Source organism: Sturnira hondurensis, unplaced genomic scaffold, assembly GCF_014824575.4.
Source record: "Sturnira hondurensis isolate 20B ecotype Veracruz unplaced genomic scaffold, ASM1482457v3 Scaffold0020184, whole genome shotgun sequence".
In the NCBI taxonomy this organism is placed as follows: domain Eukaryota; kingdom Metazoa; phylum Chordata; class Mammalia; order Chiroptera; family Phyllostomidae; genus Sturnira; species Sturnira hondurensis.
In genome coordinates, this window is record NW_028092815.1 from 2,681,555 (window position 1) to 2,705,816 (window position 24,262).

At 48.0% G+C, this 24,262-nt stretch overlaps 1 protein-coding gene and 1 long non-coding RNA gene across 2 annotated transcripts in view; one reads left to right on the forward strand and one right to left on the reverse strand.

Moving 5' to 3' along the window:
* The window catches only part of SORL1 (sortilin related receptor 1), a 171,007-nt gene extending 150,673 nt beyond the window's left edge, over positions 1-20,334 (reverse strand). Inside the window, exon 1 of the mRNA XM_037029058.1 lies at positions 19,912-20,334. Within this exon, the coding sequence (XP_036884953.1) occupies positions 19,912-20,187 (276 nt within the window). The 5' untranslated portion in view covers positions 20,188-20,334. The remainder of the gene's footprint in view (positions 1-19,911) is intronic.
* A 215-nt stretch (positions 20,335-20,549) lies between these two features.
* LOC118975226 (uncharacterized) lies at positions 20,550-22,253 on the forward strand. Its single transcript, XR_005064026.1, has 3 exons — positions 20,550-21,154; positions 21,554-21,647; positions 21,840-22,253. It is a non-coding gene; the product is annotated as an uncharacterized LOC118975226 (long non-coding RNA).
* Positions 22,254-24,262: the final 2,009 nt, after the last annotated feature.

Sequence of the window (24,262 nt, forward strand, 5' to 3'; positions counted from 1 at the left end):
TAGTGGGTGATCGAATGAATTCAAGGTCAGGACAGAGGCCTCGAGTGGGGAGCACAGGAGCACCTGCTCACCTCCTGCTGCACCAGGACTGGGCTCCCCAGCCTCACCATCTCAGGCACACTTTGGAGGAAATGGAGTTCCCAGGCTCTGCGCAGCCCCTGCACCATCCAGCCTGCACACAGCCAGCTCCCCCAACCACTTGCCCTGGACTGATGCAAACCGCAGGCCCCGCCCCTTCACCCCCCTCCACCCCTGACTCTCCCCACTGCTTGAGATGCTCTCAGACAGCACAAGGAGGAGACACAGGGGAGAGAAACACACCTGTGCCCACTCCTGGCTGACGGCAACAAAGAAGCTAATCCTGACCTGCTCTGCTTTGGGTCTTAAGCACCTGCACCAAACATGACCCACGATCCAAATTCTTGGAAAATATTTGAAATGAGACCTTCTTATAGAAAAGATACTTGATATTTTTTAGGAAAAAGGTCAATCCCAAAATGTTCCATCTCAGATAAGTCCAGGTAAGCATCACCAGAAGTCTAAATTTAAAAAGAAAATATGAAGAGCCCTAGCTGGTGTGGCTCAGTGGATTGAGTGCCAGCCTGCAAACCAAAAGGTTGCTGGTTCGATTCCCAGTCCGAGCACAGGCCTGGGTTGTGGGCCAGGTCCCCAGTAGGATGCATGTGAGAGGCAATCACACATTGATGTTTCTCTCCCTCTCTTTCTCCCTCCCTCCCTCTCTCTAAAAATAAATAAATAAAGTATTTATAAATAAATAAATAGCCTTACAACCCAGTGATTTAGCTGAAGAAAGAATATGTACACCCCTCTATTCAGTTGAAGCATTACTTATTTAATAATTTTTATTTCTTTATTTTTAGAGAGAAGGGGAGGGAGGGAAAAAGAGAGGGAGAGAAACATCAATGCGAGAAAGAAATATCAATCAGTTACCTCTCATAAGCACCCCCCAACCAGGGGCTGAACCCACAACTCAGGTATGTGCCCTGACCAGGAATCAAACCAGTGACCTTAAGCTTGGTGGGACAATACCCAACCGACCTAGCCACACCAGTCAGGGCTGCAGCATGATGCATCTCCAAGAGCCAAGGCAGGGATGCAACCAAAGTGCCCATCAACAGACAAGTGAATAAAACAGCTGTGGTGCACATATACCAAGGAATACTACTTGGCCAGAAAAAGAGTGAAATCTTACCACTTGTAACAGCATGGACGGACCTAGAGAGTATTGTGCTGAGTGAAATGTCACTCAGAGAAAGACAAATATCATGATTTCACTTAGCTGTGGAACCTAAAGGACAAAATAAATAAACAAACTTGGAACAGACTCACAGATACAGAGAGAGAACTGAGGGTTGCCAGGGGCGGGGCGCAGGGGCACTGGGTAAGAAGAAGGAGTGATCAGGGAGCACAGACAGGCAGTCGAGAGGCGGTCACAGGCGCACCATGTGCCACACGGGGAACCCAGTCTGTAACACTGGTAACTAACTATGCGTGGCGCCAGGTGAGATACTAGACATATTGAGGGAAGCACTTTATAAAGTATATGATTATCTAATGACTGAGCTGCACATCCAAAACCAATACATAATTTAAAAAAGTAAATTATTTCACCCAGAATACCACGAGGAGGAAGGAGCCAGGCGCCCTCGCCTGGCCTAGCCGCAGCAGCCTTTCCTCTTCGCCTCCTCCCTCCAGGCCACTCCCTGGGAAGGATCAGAAAGAAGCCCACCCACAGAAGTGCCCTGAGAATTCGGACTCAGAGCCTCCTCCTGCCAAAAACATCCTCACCCTCAGAACCAGAGGGACACCACCACAGGAGTTACAACATCGTCCATAAAGGATTCAGATACTGGAACCATCGTCCAAGTTCCTCTGGAGTCTGGAGAGGAAAAGCCCACTGGCAGTCCACCTGGGCTGACACCCCAAACAGCCTGGCTGGCAGGTGACAACACGATCATGCTCGTGTTGCAGAGTTGTCAGCAATCAGAGTGGGAGAGAGGTCTGAGCACAATGTGCACCAAGTCTTTCTGCTCAGGGAACATGGGGCTTCCCGGGCCCTGGGACAAGCCCTAACAGAGGAGGAGGGGAGGGAGTAGCACGAAGAACCTGCCAGGGCCTTTTACAAGGAAGCCTAGAGGTGAGCTTAGTGAAACACCTTAAAAAAACTGATGTTTTTATTTTGTTGGGTGCCCCTTGTCTCCCTAATGCAGACTGTACAAGGGCAAGGACTTTCCTCCCCAGTGGGGGAAAAAAACTCTCTGGCAAGAAGTGGCTTGTCCCAGGGCCACCAGGTAGCTCACAAAGACAGCAGAGCAGAGCCGCCCGCTGGGCAAGACACCAGCCCAGCACGTCCTCGTCCTGGGAGGGTCCTCGGGTTCCATTCCCGCCCCTCCCACATCAAGGGGACAGACAGAAATGAAGGCTGGTTCTCCACAGAGAGGGACCAGGAAACCAGAGAGGCCCACGGAAGCCACCAGCCACCAGGGACACCGTGGACCTCCCTTCACTGGTGGTTTCAGCTTGTCTGAGTCCTCTCCCACCCCCAGAGACATCCCCCCATCAACCGCTGCAGATCCTTCCCATCCATCCTGCTCACTCAGGTCCTGGACACAGCCACAGCGCAGGTCTGGGAGGGGTGGCAGGGGCGGAAGGGTGGCTCTTCCAGGAACATCCTTGATGTGCAGTGAGTTATAACCACAGCCCCAAGGCACCAGCCACCCCCTCCCCCAGCTCCAGCTCACCAGGCAAGAGACACCATCAAGGAGATTGTGCCTCCTATCTCAATCAAGGAGACACCATCAATCACCTGGAGTCATAGAGGCAGCAGGAAGGGCCCCTGCTTCCGTCAGAAGGCAAAGCGCAACCCCCTTGGGAGGTGCTCAGGCCTCTGCTGAGTTCACAGGTCAGGGGTTAAGAGTCAAGATAAAGACCCAGAGGTCATCTGGTCCAGGGGTCCCAAACATGGCTGACAGAACCACCCCAGACCTCCTAGTTCTGACTCCCTCAGACTGCAGCCCAGGAATCAGCATTTCTCAAAGGTATGCCCCATGTGTCTCTGATGACATTTATTTGGGGGACAGTGAATCTAGTCCATTCCCCTTCCTGCTGGCAGGGCCTGGGGCTTAAACAACAGTGGCTAGAGGACTGATGCTTTGCACAGGAGGTATTTAGGGCAGTTGTTAAAACTCTATAATCTACTGATAGATGAGGGAAACCACAAAACAGTATGCTATTGAAAGAAGTCTGACACCAAAGTTGTCCATTTACATGAAATGTCCAGAACAGGTGAGTCCACAGAGAGAGAACACATGCTGTGGTTGCCAGAGGCTGTGGGGAGTAGCAACAACCTCAGTGGCAAAGGGATTTAACTTTGGGGTGATGAAATGGTCTGAAACTAGACAGGGGTGGTGGGTGCACAAAACTGTGAATGTGCTAAATGCTAATAATGAATCGTGCACTTGAAATTGGCTATGTTATGTGAAATTCAACTCATTTGTTTAAAAGGCTCTATTTATGACCTATAAAGAACATGACACTTCCAAGTGCTGATCCAGTACCTAGGCACTCCCACTCTTAAGAATTGCTTCTTTCATCTCATTTGGATGCTTCATACCACCAAAATATGCAGCTGGAATGAGTGAGTCATGGAGAAGCAGGGGACTGGGTCCTGGCCAAAGCAACCCTTTCTAGTGGCACAGGCCTCTGGGCGCCTGGTCCCTGGCTGGAGAACTAGCTTCAGGCTCCGAGACACCTCCACATCCAGCTCCCAGCAGTCGTCAGCACCCCAGGCGGACACCCCTCCATGCACACCACCTCTCAGGTGCAGGTGTGGCATGCCCAAGCAGGTCAATGGTCTGCCTCTTTTCAGAGTGAGGGGGAGAGCCTTCTGCGCCCCCCGCCCCCCCCCCCCCGTCCCCACTCCCCATGCTCAGGGTTGTCACCAATAAAAGGAGGCCAAGTGCTTGTTGTGCACAGGTGCTGATTGCTCGGCATCCACTTACTGATTCCACATGCACCGAGCCCAGAGGGTGTCAGGCGCCCATGGGGGCTCCAATCATTTCTCACCTGTCAAGAGTGTTCACACTCCTTCTGAGGGGGGATTAGTGCTGCCAGTCTGACTGGTGATAAAAAACTGACAATAAAACTGCAGCCCAGTCCTTGAGGTTTATTTGGGAGAACAGTGGTCCTTAATGGTCACAGCTTGTCTCTATTCATCTCTTCCATTTCAGAACAGGCAGACCCGAAGATCAGGGTGTCCTCGCCCCTCCCACACAGCCTCCTTCTGGAGCACAGCGCCAGAACAAGTGAGGTGGTGTGGTTCATTTCTCCACCTCACTAACGGGGAAATACAAAGCAGCATTTTCAAAATTCTACAGTAAAGCATAAAACAAATATCCTGTCCTTCGACTGTGAGGACAGAGGCAGCTGCTAAGCCCTTCGAACCACAGGACAGGCCTGAGGAGACCACACACAGACTGCTGCAGCCCACAGATAACAAGGTTTTCTTCGGCCACCTGTTTCCGGGTCCTGAATGCTAGGTATGCAGGCCACCTCTGCGTCACTTTTGAGACTGTGCTCACACTGTATTTAGTAAACTCACTATCCTCCCCAACGTTCCACCACAGAAGAAGGGCTGAAGTCTAGATTAAGAGCTCCCTGCACAGATGCCCTCGGCTGCTGTGGCTCAGTGGACTGAGCGCCGGCCTGCAAACAAGGGTCGCTGGTTCGATTCCTAGTCAGAGCACATTCCTGGACTGCGGGCCAGGTCCCCAGTTGGCATGTGCGACTGACAGCTATTTCACACATTATTGTTTCTCAATGTTTCTCTCTCTCCCTCCCTTACCCTCTAACAGTAAATAAATAAAATATTAAAAAAAAAAAAAAAAGAAAAGAAGACCTCCCTGCACAGGGCACCGGCCCATGGAATCTCCGCTCACTTGAGTTTCGTGTTTGTCAGGACACTTCACCCATGAGACTAACTAACTACGCTGCTGAAAAATGCAGGCTGCCCATCTTACAGACGAAGGAGAATATCCTTGGGCTAAAAAACAGCACTGTACCACAATCTCCTTCAGTAGAATCATAAGCTTGTTTTAAGAAGCAGATATTTCCTAAAAATATGCCTTCTCCTTTCTCTTTACCCAAAGGGTGGTAATCTTATTTTCAGTGACTTACAATAATAGCTCAGAGGCGTGTCTTGCTCGCTGATATCTGCAAGCAGAGCCCATTCACCATGACCTCCACATGCCACTTCCATGTTGTCCCAGCCTCCTTTGCTGTTCCAGGAGGGCTCCCTATTAAAAAGAACCTGAAAATAGTCACCCCGTAGTTCACCCTGGCCTGCAGACTAAAAGGTACCGGTTCAGCTCCCAGGAGGGTCACATGCCTGGGCTGCGGGCCAGCTGGGGCCATGCAAGAGGCAACTGATTACACATTCATGTTTCTCTCCCTCTTTCTCCCTTTGACCTCTCTATAAAAATAAATAAAATCTTTAAAAAAAAGAAAATATCAGCGTCAGAGGAACGTCAAGGAACATCTAAACCATCTTCCCCATTTTACAGATAAAGTTATGCAACAACTGATGTTCCACACCAAAACCCAGGGCACAGGGCAGGGCCCACACAGGCAGGCCAAGTAACCTGCCCCCCATCAGCGTGAACTGGCTGCTGGGCGCCAGAGCCAGGACCAATATTAAGTGAGGTTTCACCTATAAATTCAAAACCATTTTTGTGAGCTCTTTAGGATGCTTCCAAAACATTTACTTTCCCAGACTCTCCTCTTCACCACCTCCACTCTATTAAGTAAGTAAGTAAGTAAGTAAGCACTTACTTATACACCACACTCCAAGCTAGGAACTGGGCGCAGCAGACTTCAGGGATGGGGAACAGCATGCATCCACACTGAAGGCAGGATCCAGAGCAAGGGCAGAGCAAAGTCAGGAACAGGAGGGACTTGGGACTTGCCCCACTCAAAAGATTAGAAGAACATTAGTGTAGCCAGGAGTGCAAAGGAGAGGGTGTGATCAGATGAGACCTCCAGGTTTTAAAAGGGAAAAAGAGAGTTTACAGCAAAAAGGCCGTAGACCCCTGGCTGAAAGCAAAGCTTGCACTTGCACCGGAATGTTCATGAGCAGTGAAGGCAGCCCAGCAAACCAGAGGTGGGCCAAGTCCCCATCTCTGCACTTACTAGCTACACAGCTCACCGACCTCACTTCACCTTTCTGAGCCTCAAGGTACTCACCTGTGATATGAGAGTAACCATAACTCTTCTTGTCCGAAAATCATAGAGCTGTTATAGGAATCAAGTGTGGTGCTATCCATGAATATACTTTATAAACTTCAAAATGCTGAAACACTATTTCCTTTTGTCATTTGGTATATTCTTTACACCAAATAAGCCCTTCTCCACAAAACGACTCCCCAGGAAAAGTCACTAGGAATATCTCCCGGTTGGAGCACTGAAGCCAAGGGCCAGCGACACACACCACGAGACTCACCACGTGCACCATCAGGCCCGGAGCACATGGCCATGTCTTCTCCTGCTCCGCTGAGCTCAGGAACCTGCAGAAACCCAGCCTCCCATTCCCAAGGCTCCAGTGCAGTGGAGACACTCATTTCTAGCATTCACTCCAAAGGGAAAGCATTTAAACCTTACACCCAGAGCTGAAGGCCTCAAGCCCTTACCTGACCAGTGGCTTCTTTCCCCACTATGAGGGAAGCTAAGGGAGAGAAGACCCATCAAACCCAGCAGAGGCCCATACAGAGAAAGCCCCTGAACTCCCAGGAAGGCCTGGTGCCCTGCAGAGGCCCACAGGGCATACCAAACTCCACAGTGAACTCCTTGCCTAACTCCCAACAACCCCATGTCCATGGGCACCCTCCACCCCTGCCCAACTCTCCACATCCACCCCTGAGTTTTGACCTCGAAAGATTCAATACCTAATCAAGGCCAGAGTAGAATTAAATAACATTGAGACCAAAGAAGGCATTTCAAAGGACCAATGAATCCAGGAGCTCCTTGTCTGAAAAGGTAAAACCAAACAAAACAAAACAAAAACGTTACAAACTTTTAACCAGATTCATCAAGGAAAAAAGAGAGAGGACCCAAATAAATGAAATCAGAAATGAAAGAGGAGGCCCTGGCTGGTGTGGCTCAGTGGACTGAGCACTGGCCTGCGAACCAAAGGGTCACTGGTTCAATTCCCAGTCCGGGTACATGCAGGCCAGGTCCCCATTTAGGGACACAAGAGAGGCAACCATACATTGATGTTTCTCTCCCTCTCTTTCTCCCACCTTTCCCCTCTCTAAAAAAATAAATAAATAAAATCTTCTAAAAGAAATGAAGGGGAGAAGTAACAAGTGATAGCACATAAATACAAAGAACTGCAGAAAATTACTATGAACAATTACACACCAAGAAATTGGACAACCTTGGCAAAACAGAAAAATTTCTGGAAACACTCTCCAAAACTGAATCAAGAAGCAGAAAACCTAAAAAGACCAATAACAACTATTAAAATTGAGGCAGTAATCAAAAAACTCCCACACACGAAAGCCCTACACCAGATGGCTTCACATATGAATATTCCCAAACGTCCAAAGAACGAACACCAACCCTTCACAGACTATTCCAAAAGATTCAAGAGGAGGGAAGACTCCTAAACTCTTTCTATGAGGCCAGTGTCACCCTAATTCCAAAACCAGGTAAAGATACAACAAAGAAAGGATATTACAGGCCAATATCTCTGATGAACCTAGATTTTAAAATCCTCAGCAAAATACTAGCAAACGCATTTCTAGCATTCCCACTTGACTGTCATACAATGATGACCCTCATACAATTATCATACAATCATCATACAATGATCAAGTGGGATTTATTCCTGGGATGCAGGGGTGGTGCAATATCTGCTAATCAATAAACATAGAACACCAATAAACATAATACATAAACAAAATAAAGGACAAAAATCACAAGATTTTATCAACAGACGCAAAAAAGTATTCAATAAATCCAACACTCATTTAAGATAGAAAGTTTTCTTTAAAGATTTTATTTATTTATTTGTTTATTTTTAGAGAGAGAGGAAGGGACAAAGAGAGGAAGAGATACATCAATGTGTGGTTGCTTCTTGTGCATCCCCTACTGGATCCCTGGCCCGGAACCCAGGCCTGTGCCCTGACTGGGAATTGAACCAGCAACCCTTTGGTTCACAGGCCGGCACTCAATCCACTGAGCCACACCAGCCAGGGCTGATTTATGATAAAAACACTCAGCAAAGTGAGAATAGAGGGAGAATACCTCAACATGATAAAGGCCATATAGCAGAAACCTCCAACCAACATTATACTCGATGGGCAAATCAGAAGCAAGACAAGAATGCCCACTTTTACCACTCCTATTCAACACAGTATTGGAAGTCCTAGCCACAGCAATCAGACAAGAAGAAATAAAAGGCATCCAAATTGGAAAGGAGGAAGTAAAACTGTCATTATTTGCAGATGACATGATAGTATGTACATAGAAAACCCTACAGTCAAAAACTACTCAACTTAATAAGTGAATTTGGCAAAGTAGTGGGATACAAAGTCAATATTCAAAAATCAATGGCATTTTTGTACTCCAACAATGAACTACCAGAAAGAAAAACTAAGAAAAAAATCCCATTTACTATAACACAAATAAAATAAAATAAAATAAAGTACCTAGGAATAAATTTAACCAAAGAGGTAAACATCTGAACTCAGAAAACTACAGAACACTGAAGAAAGACATTGAGGAAGAAACAAATAAATAGAAGCATATACTTTATTCATGGACTGGATGAATTTAACATCATTAAAAATATACATACTATAGATTCAATGTAATCCCTATTAAAATACCAATGGCATATTTCACAGATTTAGAACAAATATTTTAAAAATTTATATGGAACCAAAAACACCCCAAGTAGCCTCAGAAATCTTGAGAAAGAAGAATGAGGTAGGAAAAATCACAATATGTGATGCCAAGCTATACTGCAAAGCCAGGGTAATCAAAACAGTATGGTACTGGCATAAGAACAGACACATAGACCAAGGGAATAGAATAGATAGCCCAGAAATATGGTCTCTATGGTCAATTAATATTTGACAAGGGGAGCAGCAGCATAAAGTGAAAATTGTCTCTTCAATAAATGGTGTTGGGAAAACTGTACTGGTACATGGAAAGAAGATGAAACTAGACCACCAACTCACACCATACAATGGAATAAACTTAAAATGGATAAAAGACTTAAATACAAGTTGTGACACCATAAAAATCATAGAGGAAAACAGGCAGTAAAATTTTAGATATCTCACATAGCAATATTTTTCCCAATGTATCTCGTAGGCCAAGGAAAAGGATCACAGAAAAAATAAACAAATGGGACCACATCAAATTAAAAAGTTTCGGCACAGCTAAAGAAACCTTCATCAAAATAAAAAGGGAACCAACTATATGGGAGAACATATTTGCCAACAATACATTGGACAAGTGTTTAATCTCCAAAATATATAAAGAATTCTTATGACTCAACACCAGGAAGAAAATCAAGCCAATTAAAAAATAGGCAAAGGACCTGAATAGACACTTCTCCAAGGAGGACACATAGAGGGCCCACAGACATATGAAAAGATGCTCCAAGATGGTAGCATAGGCAGACATGGCTCACACAACCACATCAAAATTAAATTATAGAACCATCCTCAGACATCTCAGAAACAGAGTTGAGTGGTAGCCTGCCCCTCACAGAATTACAGAAACCACATCCTTCCAGACTCATAGGAGGGGCAGAGATGCAAAACAGGCTGGTCCCACATCTACATGTGGTGAATAAAAATTCAGGAGGGATATCTTTGGAGTGAAGAGTCCCAGCCCTACACCAGGTCCTCCAGCCCAGGGTTCCAGAGCCAGGAAGATAAGTCCCGACTACTTCTGTCTGCAAAAACTAGTAGGGATTGAGTCAGTGAACAAAACTTCTGGAGTCCCAAGCAGTTCCTCTTTAAGAACCCACACATGGACTCACCTACTCAGATTCACTCCCTCTGAGCTCCAGCACTGGTGTAGCAGCTTGGAGGGCACCAGTGGCATAAGGGAGGACCTGAAGTAGCTGACAAGGTGGATGCTGGGGGATAGCCTTCTCCCAAACAGAAAGGCAGGTAGATGCCATTGTCCCTTTTCTGAGCCCTCCTCCCACAGAGCCAGCAGGCAGGTGCCATATCTGAGACTCCATCAACCTGGCTATCTATTACTGTTTGCCCCACCCTGGAGAATCCTGAGACTCGGTCCCACCCAACTTACTGGCCCACCCAAGCTGTTAACAGTGACTTTTTCGTACCAATGGCCGGTCCTTGCTCATGCTTCTCAACTTCCTAAATCCTCTCAAACAAGCAACAGCCAGCCTCACTGAGCCCCCAGCCCCTGTACCTCTTGCTAAATGGCCCCAGGAAGGGCACCACCAGCACCCAGCCTAGACTCACAGTTTGGCTTTGCCTGGGAATCTCCAAGCCCAGCACAAGAAACAGTCATCTCAGATTGCTTTATAGCTCATGCAGGGTGGCCCTAGGCAGGACACAGGTGCACGCTGACCTTGGCCTGCACCACCCAGGAAACCCCAGAGGCTATGCACCCAGTGGACAGCTACAGACCACTTATATGAGATCTTAAAAGCAGCAAGAGAAAAGCAGTTAGTTACCTACAGGGGAGTTCCCATTAGACATTTAGCTTATTTCTCAAAAGAAACTTTGCAGGTTAGAAGGGATTGGCAAGAAATATTCAAAGTTATGAAAAGCAAGGACCTATAGCCAACATTGCTCTACCCAGCAAAGCTATTGTTTAAAATCGAAGGGCAGATACAGAGTTTCCCAGACCAGGAAAAATTAAAAGAGTTCATCATCACCAAACCATTATCACATGAAATGTTAAAGAGACTTATTTAAGAAAAAGATCAAAACTATGAACAATAAAAAGGCAATACATATCTGTCAACAAATGAATTTAAAAAACAAAATAAGCAAACAAGCAGAACAGAGACAGAATCATGGATAAGGAGAGCATTTTGATAGTTCCCAGATTGGAAGGGGGTATGGGGGAATGGGTGAAGAGGTGAGGGGTTTAAGAAGTACAGTTAGTTACAGAATAGCCATGGGGATGTAAAGTACAATATAGGAAATGGAGTAGCCAAAGAACTTCTACACATGACCCATGGACATGAACAATGGTGTGAGGATTGCCTGAGGAAGTGAGGGGTACTGGGTGGAGGGGGGCAAAGGGGGAAAATCAGGACAACTGTAATAGTGTTAACAATAAAATATAATTTTAAAAAATGGACCAAGAAAAAAGATGCTCAACATCACCAGCCATCAGAGAGATGTAAATAAAAATCACATATGAGGTATCATCTCACACCAGGCTGAATGGCCATCATTAATAAATCAACAAACAAGTGGAGAGAAGGGAACCCTAGTACACTGTTGGTGGGAATGCAGACTGGTGCAGCCACTGTGGAAAATAATATGAAGTTTTCTCAAAAAATTAAAAATGGAACTGCCTTTTGACCCAGCAACTTCACTGTGGGGAATATACCCTAAGAATCCTAGAACACCAGTTCAAAAAAATTTATGCACCCCTATGTTCATAGCAGCATTATTTTTTAAGATTTTTTTATTTATCTTTAGAGAAGAAGGAAAGGAGAAATATCAATGTATGGTTGTCTCTCATGTGTCCCCTGCTGGGAACTAGCCTGCAACCCAGGCATGTGCCCTGACTGGGAATCGAACCTCGATCCTTTGGTTCACAGGCCCGTGCTCAATCCACTGAGCTATGCCAGCCAGGGCTCCATAGCAGCATTATTTTTAATAGCCAAGATTTGAAAATAGCCTAAGTGTCCATCAGCAGATGAGTGGATAAAAAAACTGTGGTACATTTACACAATGGAATAGTACACAACAAAACAAAAGAAGGAACTCCTATCTTTTGCAACAGCATGGATGGACCTGGAGAATATTGTGCTAAGTGAAATAAATCAGTCGGTGAAAAACAAATATCATGTGATCTCACTTTTAAGAGGAATCTCATGAACAAAATAAAATTAGTGAGCAAACTGGAACCAGAGGCATGGAAACATGGAATAGACTGACAGCTTGTAAGAGGGGAGGGTGGAGGTAGGGGTTGAAGTTGAACCCTTAGGTTCTTTCCTAAGAAGGTGAAGAGATTAGTTGAAAAACATACATAAACATACGTGGACACTGACAAAGGTGTGGGGGTTAACTATGGAAGTTGGGGGTGGGCTAAGTGGAGGGCCTTGANTGAGCAAACTGGAACCAGAGGCATGGAAACATGGAATAGACTGAGCTTGTAAGAGGGGAGGGTGGAGGTAGGGGTTGAAGTTGAACCCTTAGGTTCTTTCCTAAGAAGGTGAAGAGATTAGTTGAAAAACATACATAAACATACGTGGACACTGACAAAGGTGTGGGGGTTAACTATGGAAGTTGGGGGTGGGCTAAGTGGAGGGCCTTGAAGCAGGGAGAGGTGGGGTAACTGTAATAGCATAAACAATAAACATTTAAAAAGAAATAAATAAAAAGTAAAGATTGAAGACCTTATTCTTTTTTAAAAAATATATTTCATTGATTATGCTATTACAGTTGTCCTATTTTATTCTTGTAGTAACCTATCACCAGCAGCAGCAACACATCTTGCCAAATTTAGCAAACCCCCTGCCAAGTTAATTACAGGACCTTTTTTTAACTACTTAGTGAGAGAATTTCAGGGGACTAAATAGATATAGATGAACTAAGTTACAGGTACAGAGTCTCATGTTACTCAATTAATTGAGCACAGGCTTAACACATTTTCAGTCTTTCTCAAACACCCTCGAACTTTCACAGGCCACTCATTCACCCACACTGTGTCCCCACGCCCTGCCACCAACAGGCTCCTGGCCTGGGAAACTCAGCCATGGCACTCATCTTTCTTACCAGGACTCCAGGTGGGGCCCGTGGAACTGTCACTCATGCACCTCTGGGCTAACAGAGAAAGAGGGTCCTTACCTCCCTGGCTCACCTCACTGGCCACAGCTGCATCTCCCCAGTGACAGTCCCCAAATCAGCCCCTCACCCCCACGCCGAGACAGCTTTTAACCCAGACCCTCCATGCTCAAGCAGACTGTCCCAGCTTACCCAATCCCTTCTGGGCACAGAGGTTTCCTGAGTTAAAAATTTCCTCCTGACAGTATACAACAGTATTTAGCTCTACAACTCAGCAAAGTAGATGGATCTCATCTCAGCACCAACTGACATATCAATGAAAATCTCACTTCAGGACCCACTTATGGGCTCAAACCCACGGTTGTTTCACACAAGAATCACCCTACCCATCTGGCCTGCCCTGATTCACAGTTATTTGGCAGAAGTGGGTTTCTACTCCACAGGCTGGTCTCTGTCCCAAACAAACAATGCAAGGCTGGTTCCTCTCTTCATTTAAACGACCGTGGAGAAACAGCATGTAGGCCCCTACACAGCAGGAGCCGCACCTGATACACAGACATCTTTACACTGCTCATTTGCCACTCAGATTTGGGATGCTAATGCAGCCAGCAGCCTGCCTTCCTGAGAATGCATAGCTGTGTTTTCAGTCTAATTCAAGGGCTGGAGATGAATCATCGTGAAGGGTCCTAATCTTCCTAGCGAACAGCCTGCAGCAGTATTAGTGGCATGCTGAGTCTCAGGGCAGGCAGGAAGGGGGTCCCATGCAGGGACGATGACCACAAGCCAGTGCTGCTCATCTTCACACCAGCCCACAGGGTTGCAGAGATGACAGACCCAGCTACACTAAGGCAAGGCCACAAGAGCACAGGAGGCACAGGGCAGGGGGGGAGATGGCCCCACTGTTAAAGCACGTATGTTGACATCTTTCCCTGGGGAACAGACCCACAGGTCTGCACAGCACCTCGGCAAACACAGTGCAAGGGGGCTCAGAAGGGAAGGCCCAGAGGTCAGCCTTCATCACCACGTCTCGGATGGGAGGAAGCAGCTGCGCAGAGGCCCCCCAAAGGTGAACCTTGCCCCCAGTGCCATCCACAGTCCCTGAATCCCCACCCAGGAAAGAAAGGCCACTGACTCCCACTACTTAGCTCGGCAGTCAGCAGCCACCAACACCCGGGGTTTAGACTATAGCCGTCGATTCTCGTTTCCCTGCCAGTTGTGGTAAAAACAAATGCAATTCTCTGCAAGGAAGATCAGCTCCTCGGTGATGCAGAGGTTGCCACCGCTAGGGAGGGGACAGCATACACCCTGCACAAGCTGGCAGTCCAGTGCACTAGACCAGAGCTGGATGTGCATATTTTGACTTACATTTAAACTGATTAAAATGAAATAAAACAAATTCAGTTTTATAGTCATACCAGCCACATTTCAAGTGCTCAGTCACTGTATGTTGCTGGAGGACACACTGGACAGTACGGATACAGAATGTCTGCGTCATCGCAGACAGTCTGTTGAGGAGCCCTGGCCAGGTAGGTAAAGTGGTTGGAGCATCACCCCCGACACTCCAGGGCTGTGGGTTTGATCCCCAGTTGCGGCACATATGAGAATCAACCAATAAAAGATTAAGTAAGTGGAACACCAAACTGACATTTCTCTCTCTCGCTCACTCTCTCTCTCCCCTTTCCTCTCTCTAAAATCAATAGATTAAAATAAAAAAAGAAAGATCTATCAAAGAGCACTACATTACATCTGTCACTAGGCCAGGAAGGTAGGATCTCCCAGCTCCTGGCTGGTAGCAGTGATATGATCGTGGATGTTACAATAGTTATTAACAATTCCCCAAAAGGTAACAGAATTTGTTCTGTTTATCTATTCAGAATTCTACTTATCTATTGCCATTGTGATTGCTATAAAGTCCTATTTTTAATGGAACCCACCCTAAAACACACAAAGCATTCCCCATGTTAGAATAAAAAAACTGAGGGTTTCACAACAACAGAATGAAAGCCACGTCTGGACCCTGAGCAGCAGCCCATCTGCTTGCTCTGATGGGCAGCATCACCAGCACCCACCGCCCCCCACGCGGGAAGCCTGCTCATGCCACTTCTCTGAAGGACTGAGGTTCACAGCTCAATAAAGCAGTAAATTAGGTCAAAATTAACTGCAGCTCCTTTCAAACTGAGGGAAGTTGATCTGTGTGTCTCCTTGGCTGGACCGAGGAAACACAGATGCCTGTGCAGACGGATGCCCTGTCACACCAAGAGGATGGGTCAGGCAGGCTCGAGGCCCACAGCTAGGCAAGAAAACACAAGTCCTCAGATATTCAAACCATACCGGAGTGAGCTCCCTGTAGTTTCCACAGCTAAAGCTAAAAAGAGTGAGAAAAAGTCAGTATATTACCTCAGCTTTATTGTATTCTTATGTTGTCAATTATCTGAATCGGACTTGTCAAAATTTGTAAACCCCAAACTGGCTTTTGTTTATGCCAGCCATTTCACATATCGGTTACTCAAAAATGCTAATTCACTTTAATATTTGCCTAAGCAAAATTTAACTAAAAAATAAACTAATGTTTTTTTAAAAAAGACTAAATGACTACATAGCAAAGGCAACGAGCTTACATTTTGGGTTGCCTGCTCTGTGGACTATGAGAACGCTCCTGGGTGGGCAGCGCAAGGCTGGCTGCACCTGCCTCTGACCCGGGAGGAAGTGATGACAGTGCAAAGATGGCTGTCATCTCTAAGGAAAGACAGACCAAAACATGACACTGAAATGCTCCAACGGCTTGTTTGTTTGTTTGAGGATGTTAGTTACTGTTAGGATCTCCTTCCTGGATCCCAGGTATCAAAGCAACTTATTAAGCATAACATTAACTTCATTTCACAGTCTATAAAGAAAATATTCTTGAAAAGAGCACAAATTAAAACCAAAATCCATGATCTCTAAATCAGATGTTCTCCAAGCCTGGCCTCTAAATGTCTAGGGAACTACTCTCCAGAATGGCTTTTCACTTCACCAGTTCAATCACGCCTATCCCCGTCCCCTTTGCTCCCATTCTTGCCCATCCTAAAGCCTCTACCCAGCATGCCCCAATACAAACAGGTTTTTAATGAGCTAAACAGTGGCCAGAGGCTGAGCTGCATGCAATAAGGAGAGATGCCAAGTGGAACCAGGAAGTTTTTCAAGGTCACATCCCTTATCACGCCAACCCAACAGGCCAAGCAATTGTTCACCTACTTAGAAGCTAACTTGAAACAGCAAATACTTTGCCTTCTCATCTGTTGCAAGCATATGGGTCAAACATCCTAACTGCAGAACCAACCAACCAATTCTTTCCCAGGCAATTGTATCACGCAAGAATCTACTCCACAGAGATCTAAAGCAAAACAGTATGCAACCCCCAAAAAAGGCTCTTTGTCCCAGGAATTTGCACTGTAACAGACACTTGGATTTCAGTCTCGAGCCAGGACACTGAATACTCCCTGGCCTCTAAAAATCAGGAATTACAGAGAGAGTTCATCAGAAGGAAAATAAACCTGTAAATCCTGTTGGGCTTTTCGCTTCAATCCAAAGGATTTTTCCCCAAAACAACATTTTAGCAATACCAGGAGAACCCAAAAAAGGAGAGTGCTGCACACCAGAATCCGAGCTGCTGGTTCAGAATGGCCCCAGGGTGTCCCTGGAGGCCAGGGCCCCACTGGCCACCATTCTCACCACCATTGGGCCAACCTACTTTGCTCTCCATTCGACTCTCCTCCAAAGCACTCTGCTAGACCTTGGATGTGCTTCCTACCCTCCAGGCCCATCTTCTTCCAGGTGCACAGTAGGCCCACAGATATCCCCCAATGGCACTCCTACATGAAAAGAAGTGAAAGACTTTGATCCATGCCCTCAAGGAGCAAACAAGGAGATAAGCAGTGAAACATAGTACAAGGCAGGGAATGCTGCATCTGAGCTCAAAAGAATGCTTCTCACTAGAGGCTGGGAACCTTAGAAAGTACCCCTAGAATGATGAAGAAGGGAAGACAGGGAGACAAGCAGAGGGAAAAGCAAGCATGACAGCTCTGCCACCCTGGAGCAGACACAAGATCAGAGAGAAATTCAGTGTGTCAAGGATTACGGAGTCCCCTTTCTTGGACTTGGCCTTTGTAAGAAGGGGCTCAACTCCACAGGTCAGCGGAGCCAGAGAAAAAGTGACTCCAACACAGAGCTTTCTCAGATGTAGGATGTCCCTGCAAAAAAAGTCCTCCTTGCTCCTCTCCCAGAAGCTGGTGGCCTTAACATCACTCCTAGGGCTTCGCATTCAGGCAGCTTCTGCTTCCAGCCTTAACCTGTGCATCCTCAACTCATCCAGAGCTCAAAGAGCAAGAAGCTGCAGAGTACTGCAGCCCACCAACCCCTTCTCACTCCATCCCCATGCCCTCCCAGATCACACAACCTGCTAAGATCCCACCACAGAGTTGTGAGAGTTTGCTGTACCCATATTTACCTGCTCCTGTTCGGTAGTACATGCCTGTATTTGCACCTGCTTTATCTCCTCCTTAAATTTTAAGTTTTCTGAAAGCAGAGATGAAATATCCCAAGCCCCCACCCTCACCACCATCTCTATATAGAACCACTCTCATTCAAGCAATACTATGGAAAAACATTGAAATTCCACAGGTTTAAAAGTTAAAGGGAGGGGGTATAAAGTGGAAATTGGCTATGGTCAGAAGCAGGATGGCCATATAATTTATAGGCCACATCCAGACACTTACAAGAGTAAAGGCAGCACTTTTCATCACCAGCAGAGACAACTTATAAACCAGGTCTGTCCCAGGGAGAACAGGCAAATGGTCACCCTCACAAGAAAGGTCATTCCAAGTAGGTGTGAATACCCAGAGCTCCCCAGGGGTCAGGCTAAGCCCCTCCAGTCACTGAGGCAGTACAGGAAGTTCTTCCTTCTGTTTAAAGCCATTCCTTAAAGACTCAAATACCACTTTCATTAACCTCAAGGAAATAGAGAACAATGGCATAAAAAGGCAGCCTCTGAGGGGAAAAAAATCACCTGTGTCCTCACTTTTGGTAGGAATCCCTCATTATTTGTTGGAGTGCTAGTCCTCACTCCTGCAACTGAACCAAACTCAATCTGGCTGGAACATAAAAGCTGAGGGTTTTGAAGTCACTGCCAAGGAGAACACAGTTGTTCAACTTGCCCCAAGGAGCTTTCACAAACCAAATCCAAAGAAGCAATGGTGTCTGTGTGTGCACTGTGTGTCTAGGAAGTTCTTCTGGAGCCCTGGAAGGGACTGTTTCCCACCCCGACCCACTCAGAGCCCCTGGTGTGCTGATTCAAGGACATGGCAAAGCTGGGCTGACTGCAAAGCCTCAGGGAACCAGGAGCCTCTCTCCTCCCTCCTCCTCCTCGGATTCTCTTTTTGAAGGCATGCACCTTGCTGACTTCAACAATACACGTACACAAGAGTTTCAGACGAGGATGGGGAGAAGAACAAGGACCTGCAGGGTCTGTACCAGGGAACACAGGGAAAGGAGCAGGCCGTGCCCACTGGTAGACACTCATCCCTATGTGTTGATGGCCAATGGAAGACAAATGCTCCTACCCACTCACCATTCCTCCCCCATGTATAGCCACACACACACATGTATACATGTTAAAATGAAGTATTTAAGAAGCATTGTATAAAGACAAGGCAACTGTTTAATCCCCCAAAGGTGGCTAAACAATGCAGACACAATGTCAAAGAGCAGGCAGCCCCACCCCATGTGCCCTTGGGCTAGTCACTTCACCTTGCCTGGCTTGGGTTTGTCATTGACAACATGACACAACAGAGTTGACCAATGTCACTGCAATAAAGGTAAAAGCATGACATAAGGGGGTGAGATGGTTTGTAAGGTTCCTCCTGGCTCCCAGGGTTGAATGTTTAACTCTACCTATTTCCTGAAGAAATAGCTAAAGAAAAATCAGTGAAGAGAGGTAAAACTTTTCACTTCTAACCTTTTAATTTCTATTTTAAAGGGGAACATTTTGACTACAAAAGTTGTGCTGCCTCCACCAGCCTCACTTTCTCTCCTCCACCGACCTTCTGGTCTGGCTGATGTCATCTGAGCCACAAGCCTGGGACTCTCACAGACCAGGAGCACAGACAAATTAATGTCCCCAGTGCTGACACTAACCCACACACCCAGTGTGTGATTTCTACCAGTGAGGCTGGCTATAAAAGTGAAATTCGTGTTATTCATGACCTAATAAATGCATTGCCTGGATAGAAATATATCACTGCCCAACAGAGTCTTGCAGTCTTTCAAATCATGAGGGATATTCCTATCCAAAATAATATCTATATCTCGAAGGGGAAGTGGAATGGATTAGAACCTTACACACACACACACACACACACACACACACACACGGTCCTCCTGACTGTATCTGGATGTCAAGATTTCCAGTTTGCTCCCCTAATTGTAGTCAAAAACGGTAGGTATGTAACCCTCTCACCTTACTGTTCTGGGTCTACTGCAGGGTGCTCGCCTCCACTGCCCGCTGAACATACACCAAGGCAGGCCCATTTTTCATCCTATGTGAAATGAAGCTGAATGTCCCCCTGCCCCACACTTACCGTAAACTACACGGGTTAGCACTCACCCTGGGGAAATAGGCACTGCACCCGGCGATTTACCTGATATGCGTTCGCTACGGTCGACAAGAAGGAAAGATGAATGCAATTCAACTGCTGACGGTTGAACTCATGAGGGAGAAAGAACACAAATGCAAGCCAGTGAGTCCCCAGTAGCTTGCACCTAGGCTACTGCGAAGGATGGACGCTGGGTGAGGAACCGCAGGGAGAGGAAAGGGCTGCCAGGCGGGTTGCAAAGCACTCACCTGTCCGTACACCTTGACGGGCTCCGGCTGCAGAGCCGCGCTCCGTCTGCTCCGGGGATGCTTCTCGCCTGCCCCCCGGGTGTCCTGGCGCGCCCACAGCGGCTGCTCGCGCAGGTCGCCCTGCACCACGCGGAAGCCTCGGTCCTGGAGCAAGGGAGCGCTGCCGCCGTGCAGCGTCTGCGTCCGGACCTCGCCGAGAGCCCCGGGCGGCAGCAGCGCGACCAGGGTGAGTATGAAGGGGAGTCGCGGCTCCCTCCTGCTGCTCCTAGTCGCCATGTTCAAGCTAACGCTACGACAGGTGGCGCCGCCGCCAGGAGAGAATGCGCAGCGCGAGGCCGGGGAGCCGCGGGGCCGGGCCGCGCGCGCGCCGCTCCCCGGGCTTCCAGCGTCTGCGCCCCTCCCCACGGCCCTGCTGAGTCCGCCGCCGCCGCCCCCGGGGCCCGCTCGGCGCGGCGCCGTCACGTGGGAGGCCCGCAGCCGCGTCCCCGTGGCGCACTTTCTCTGCTCCGACGCCTCGGCGGCGACTCCAGCCCCTCCCCTGCGGAGGGATGGGGAAGTCAAGGCAAGGCGCGCACCCGAGGGTGCATCCCCTCAGCGCCGCTGGCACACCTGGCCGAGCACCCTGCGGCAGTCGAGAGTTGTGCTGGGCGCGCCGGGCGCCGATGGGTTTGGTTTATTTGCCACCAACGGTGTGTGGTGTCGAGGTTGTCCTAAACTGAGACTGGTCTCCTTTCGTATTGCATTCCCTTGTCCCTCCTCGAAACCAACGCCTAGCGACCACCGCCACCGCCACCGGCCACACCCCCACTCGGAGGCAGAGCCACGACCAAAGAAAAGTAGCTCAGAGAACACTGAGCACACTTTAGAGTCCCGATGAAGCTGCCCCCATTGTGAAACTCGGAGTGTGAACTACTCGAGGCCCCACAACGTACCTGAAGGGTCCACAGCCACACCAGGGCTTCTGCCCAGTGGCAACTCGGTATCCCTCCAGGGTGGGCAAGCGCAGGGGCACTCCACCTCAGCCGTAGATGGGTGCATACAAATGCCAGTACTTTCGGCAGGCAGCCACCAGTGCTGCAAGTCTTTTACCCGAGGGTGTTAGGCTTCCCACCGGAGGCAAGAAGGGGCAGACTCCCGAAGAGTGGAGAGGACACACTTGAACCCGAAATTCTATTGGAAGGGCCAGACCTTCTGAACAACGACGGGAGATAGAACTTCGCTTTCAGCTGCCGAGGCAACCAAGGTAAATACTTTATGCAGGTTTGTGGGCGCAGCCAAGGCCTATCCACTGTGGTCTCCTCTGTTTAGTTTTGTGCTTCCCTGTACTCTGGACTCGACCATGGGTTTTGATAAGACGAAGTGCTGGGCATGCAAGCCCTTGGTTCAGAGGAAGGGGCCCATGGTCAGCTTACTTCTGCCCAGATGCTCCTCATACTCAATAAACCGCAGTAGCTTGAGTCCTGCCTCTTCTCCCTCTCGTTCCCCAGTCAGCTGAGCAGAGCTGCCTTCCCTACCTAGCACCATCAGCAGAAACCTGCCTTTCCTCACCTCCCTAAATCCTACCACACTCCCTGATTGCCAGACTTGCTGAGGACCTGGCCTCAGGTCCGGACCACCTCCCTCCTCCGATTTTCTTCCCCAGTTTTTCTATCCATCTCAACATAATTTCAGAACCACTCCAGGAAAATTGCTTATCCTTTGGGAAACCCACTGAACTGACACAAGATAGTGAGAAGGTAGGAAAATTCCTTGGCTAGTAGAATAGGGAAACTGAGACAGAGAGCTGAACACAATGGCTGAGCAATTTACAGCCAGGTGCAGATGGGCACCAGTGGGGAAGCTCCCAGTGCCTGGCAGGGGGCAGAACTGGGAAAACAAGGACCTCACTTCCAGGGTAACCTCTCCTCCCCCGGCCTTCCTCCCTGGAGACAACATCCAGGCCTCAGTTGTATTTCAGCTCCAGGCCCAGAAAAGCAGCAAAACCAGGTGGGCAACACCAGGACCAACTGAAATGACTGAAGACCCCTGCCCTGTCACTGACCAATGAGCAGAGACCCTGATCCTGAAAGGGCTCACCTGGAGAACTGATGCATATTTGGCTGGCTGAGACCTCCCCTGAGACCGCCCCTAAGATTCCCGCCAGGCAGACAGAGATGAGAAGCTATAAGACAAAGGGCCCAGCACATTCAAGCACGCTCTCCTTTGTGGAGCAGCTTGAGCCATTCCCGCTTTCTTCCGGTACTTCCTTCTTCACAGGCACATGTCTCCTGAACTAACTCTAAGGCAATGGGCAGCGGCAGCTGGTCCCAAGCTGATCCCCTGAACCTGTCCCCTTTTCTCTGACTTCCCAGTGAGCCACAGCAGCCCAGCCTGGGCTCCCTATTGCTTCTATGCTAAAACTCTTCCTTGGTTCACTGCCCCCAGCTTTAATAAATGTTTCCTCATAGTCACCTGGGCTTGTGTTGTGAAATCTTTCCTACACGAAGCCAAGAACCCGCCACACAGGACAGCTGGTCCCAGGGGGACCCACTCAGGGCAAAATTCCTGTCCAGTAACAGAACCACTGCCAGCTCCTCCCCATCTAATCCAGGGCCATGTTGTCATATCACCTGTGGCCTTCCAAGACCAGCAGCAATGACACCGGTACCCACCATGTAACCCCAAGGGAAAATGAGAGGAATGTGGGCAGTGCCAGAATACCCTGTAGCTAATTGAATTATTGTTTCTTTCAACATATATTTAATGAGAACCTTCTCTACAAAAGCAAGTGTCAGAGTCCTGAAGAAAACATGTGCCCCTGAAGTGTGGATTTGAAGACAGGAGCTACTTTGCCCACACAAACTGCTGACAGGTTCAGAGAGCAATGTGCAGGGAAGGATTAGTGGGGCAGGGCCAGCTTCTTGCTGATTTTGATGTTGTTTTGCAACTTGGATGCTAGACAATTGGCAAGAATGCCCAAATATGGTTAACTCACCCCCTAGAGCCCTCTCTGGTGATCACTGTCTGTACTGCAAGCCATTCTCTGGTGGATAACCTACCAGCCCCAGGACCTTGCCTGCCTTATATCCATGTGGTATGGTGGAAAGCACTCTGAACTTTGCATCAGAAGGTCCACTTTCTAACTTTGGCGAATTGGCCAAACAACCCCTCTGAATTTCAGGTTTTTTCATCTGAAAAATAAGAATTTTAATCCCTACCTATCACACAGAATTACTGAGAGCATCAGATGAAAAGATGCACATAAACTTAAATCACTGCAAATTGTGAAGGCCCCACATAGGAGTATTGTATGTAGGTGGCATTGGAGACGTGAGCTCTAGTCCTGGCTTTGCAACCAGTTTACTGTGAGAGTTTTGTCCTGGTTAGCTCTGAGCATTGGTTTCTTCGTATGTGAAACAAAGGGATCTAGCAGTGCTGATTGTTCCTCACACCTTCCAGGACCCCCTCTGAAGCAGGAGACAGTAGCAGCCACAGAAGAGGCCTCCTAAGATTGGGGGGGGGGGGGGTGAGTTGTGCAATTGATCAAGGAGTTCCTCCTAGCCTCAAAACCGGATCTGGGGTATAAACAGCCTCCACTTCCTCAGAAATGACATCAGGTTGGTGTGGGAATGAAGACAGACAGAAGGCAGCACAGTGTCCCCCTCCACACTGCACCCCCTGTGGCTGTGCTCTTGGTGCTAGAAGACATTATAAGGAAATTGGCAACCATAGGGACTTAACACCAGACTCACAACTGTGTAAAAAGGCCCAGCCTGTGGTCAGACTACAAACTGCCCTCCCCTGTCCTTCTGCCCACCCTAGGCCTTTCTGAGCTAGAGCTGCAGCAGAGCTATGGGAAAACTGTCCAGTGGACACAGTGTTCCACCCCTTTATCTAGATAGAGTCATGTTTAAAACAAGACCAGCCATGAAGACAAAGGGGAAAAATCCCAAAAGCCTAACTGGACTTCCTTCTGTTCTCACTCTGGTGGCCTTTTCAAGTGGTGGCACCTGCCCTCTCACTCTCCCACAGGCCCTGGCCTGACAACTTCTGTTCATCCTTCAGGTTCCAAAAGGCCCCCTTCTTCACCTAGCCCAGCTTACATCCCCTGTCTGTGAGGCTCTAAGTCCCTTTGATGCCCACTCATCATTTTACTTTTAACCTCATCTTCCTCTTGAGCTAGAAGCAGCAGGAGCACAACACCAGGATTCTCTTATCCCACAGTCTAGGTTCCCAGTGCCCAGCATAATACTGGCACCTGGTGGGTGCGCGGTGACATGTAGAGAATGCATGGATATGAGTAATGGGGTGGCGTTACACCCCCATTTGCCTCATGGTAGGGGTTGAGTAGTGGTTAGGGGGCCAAAGTAGT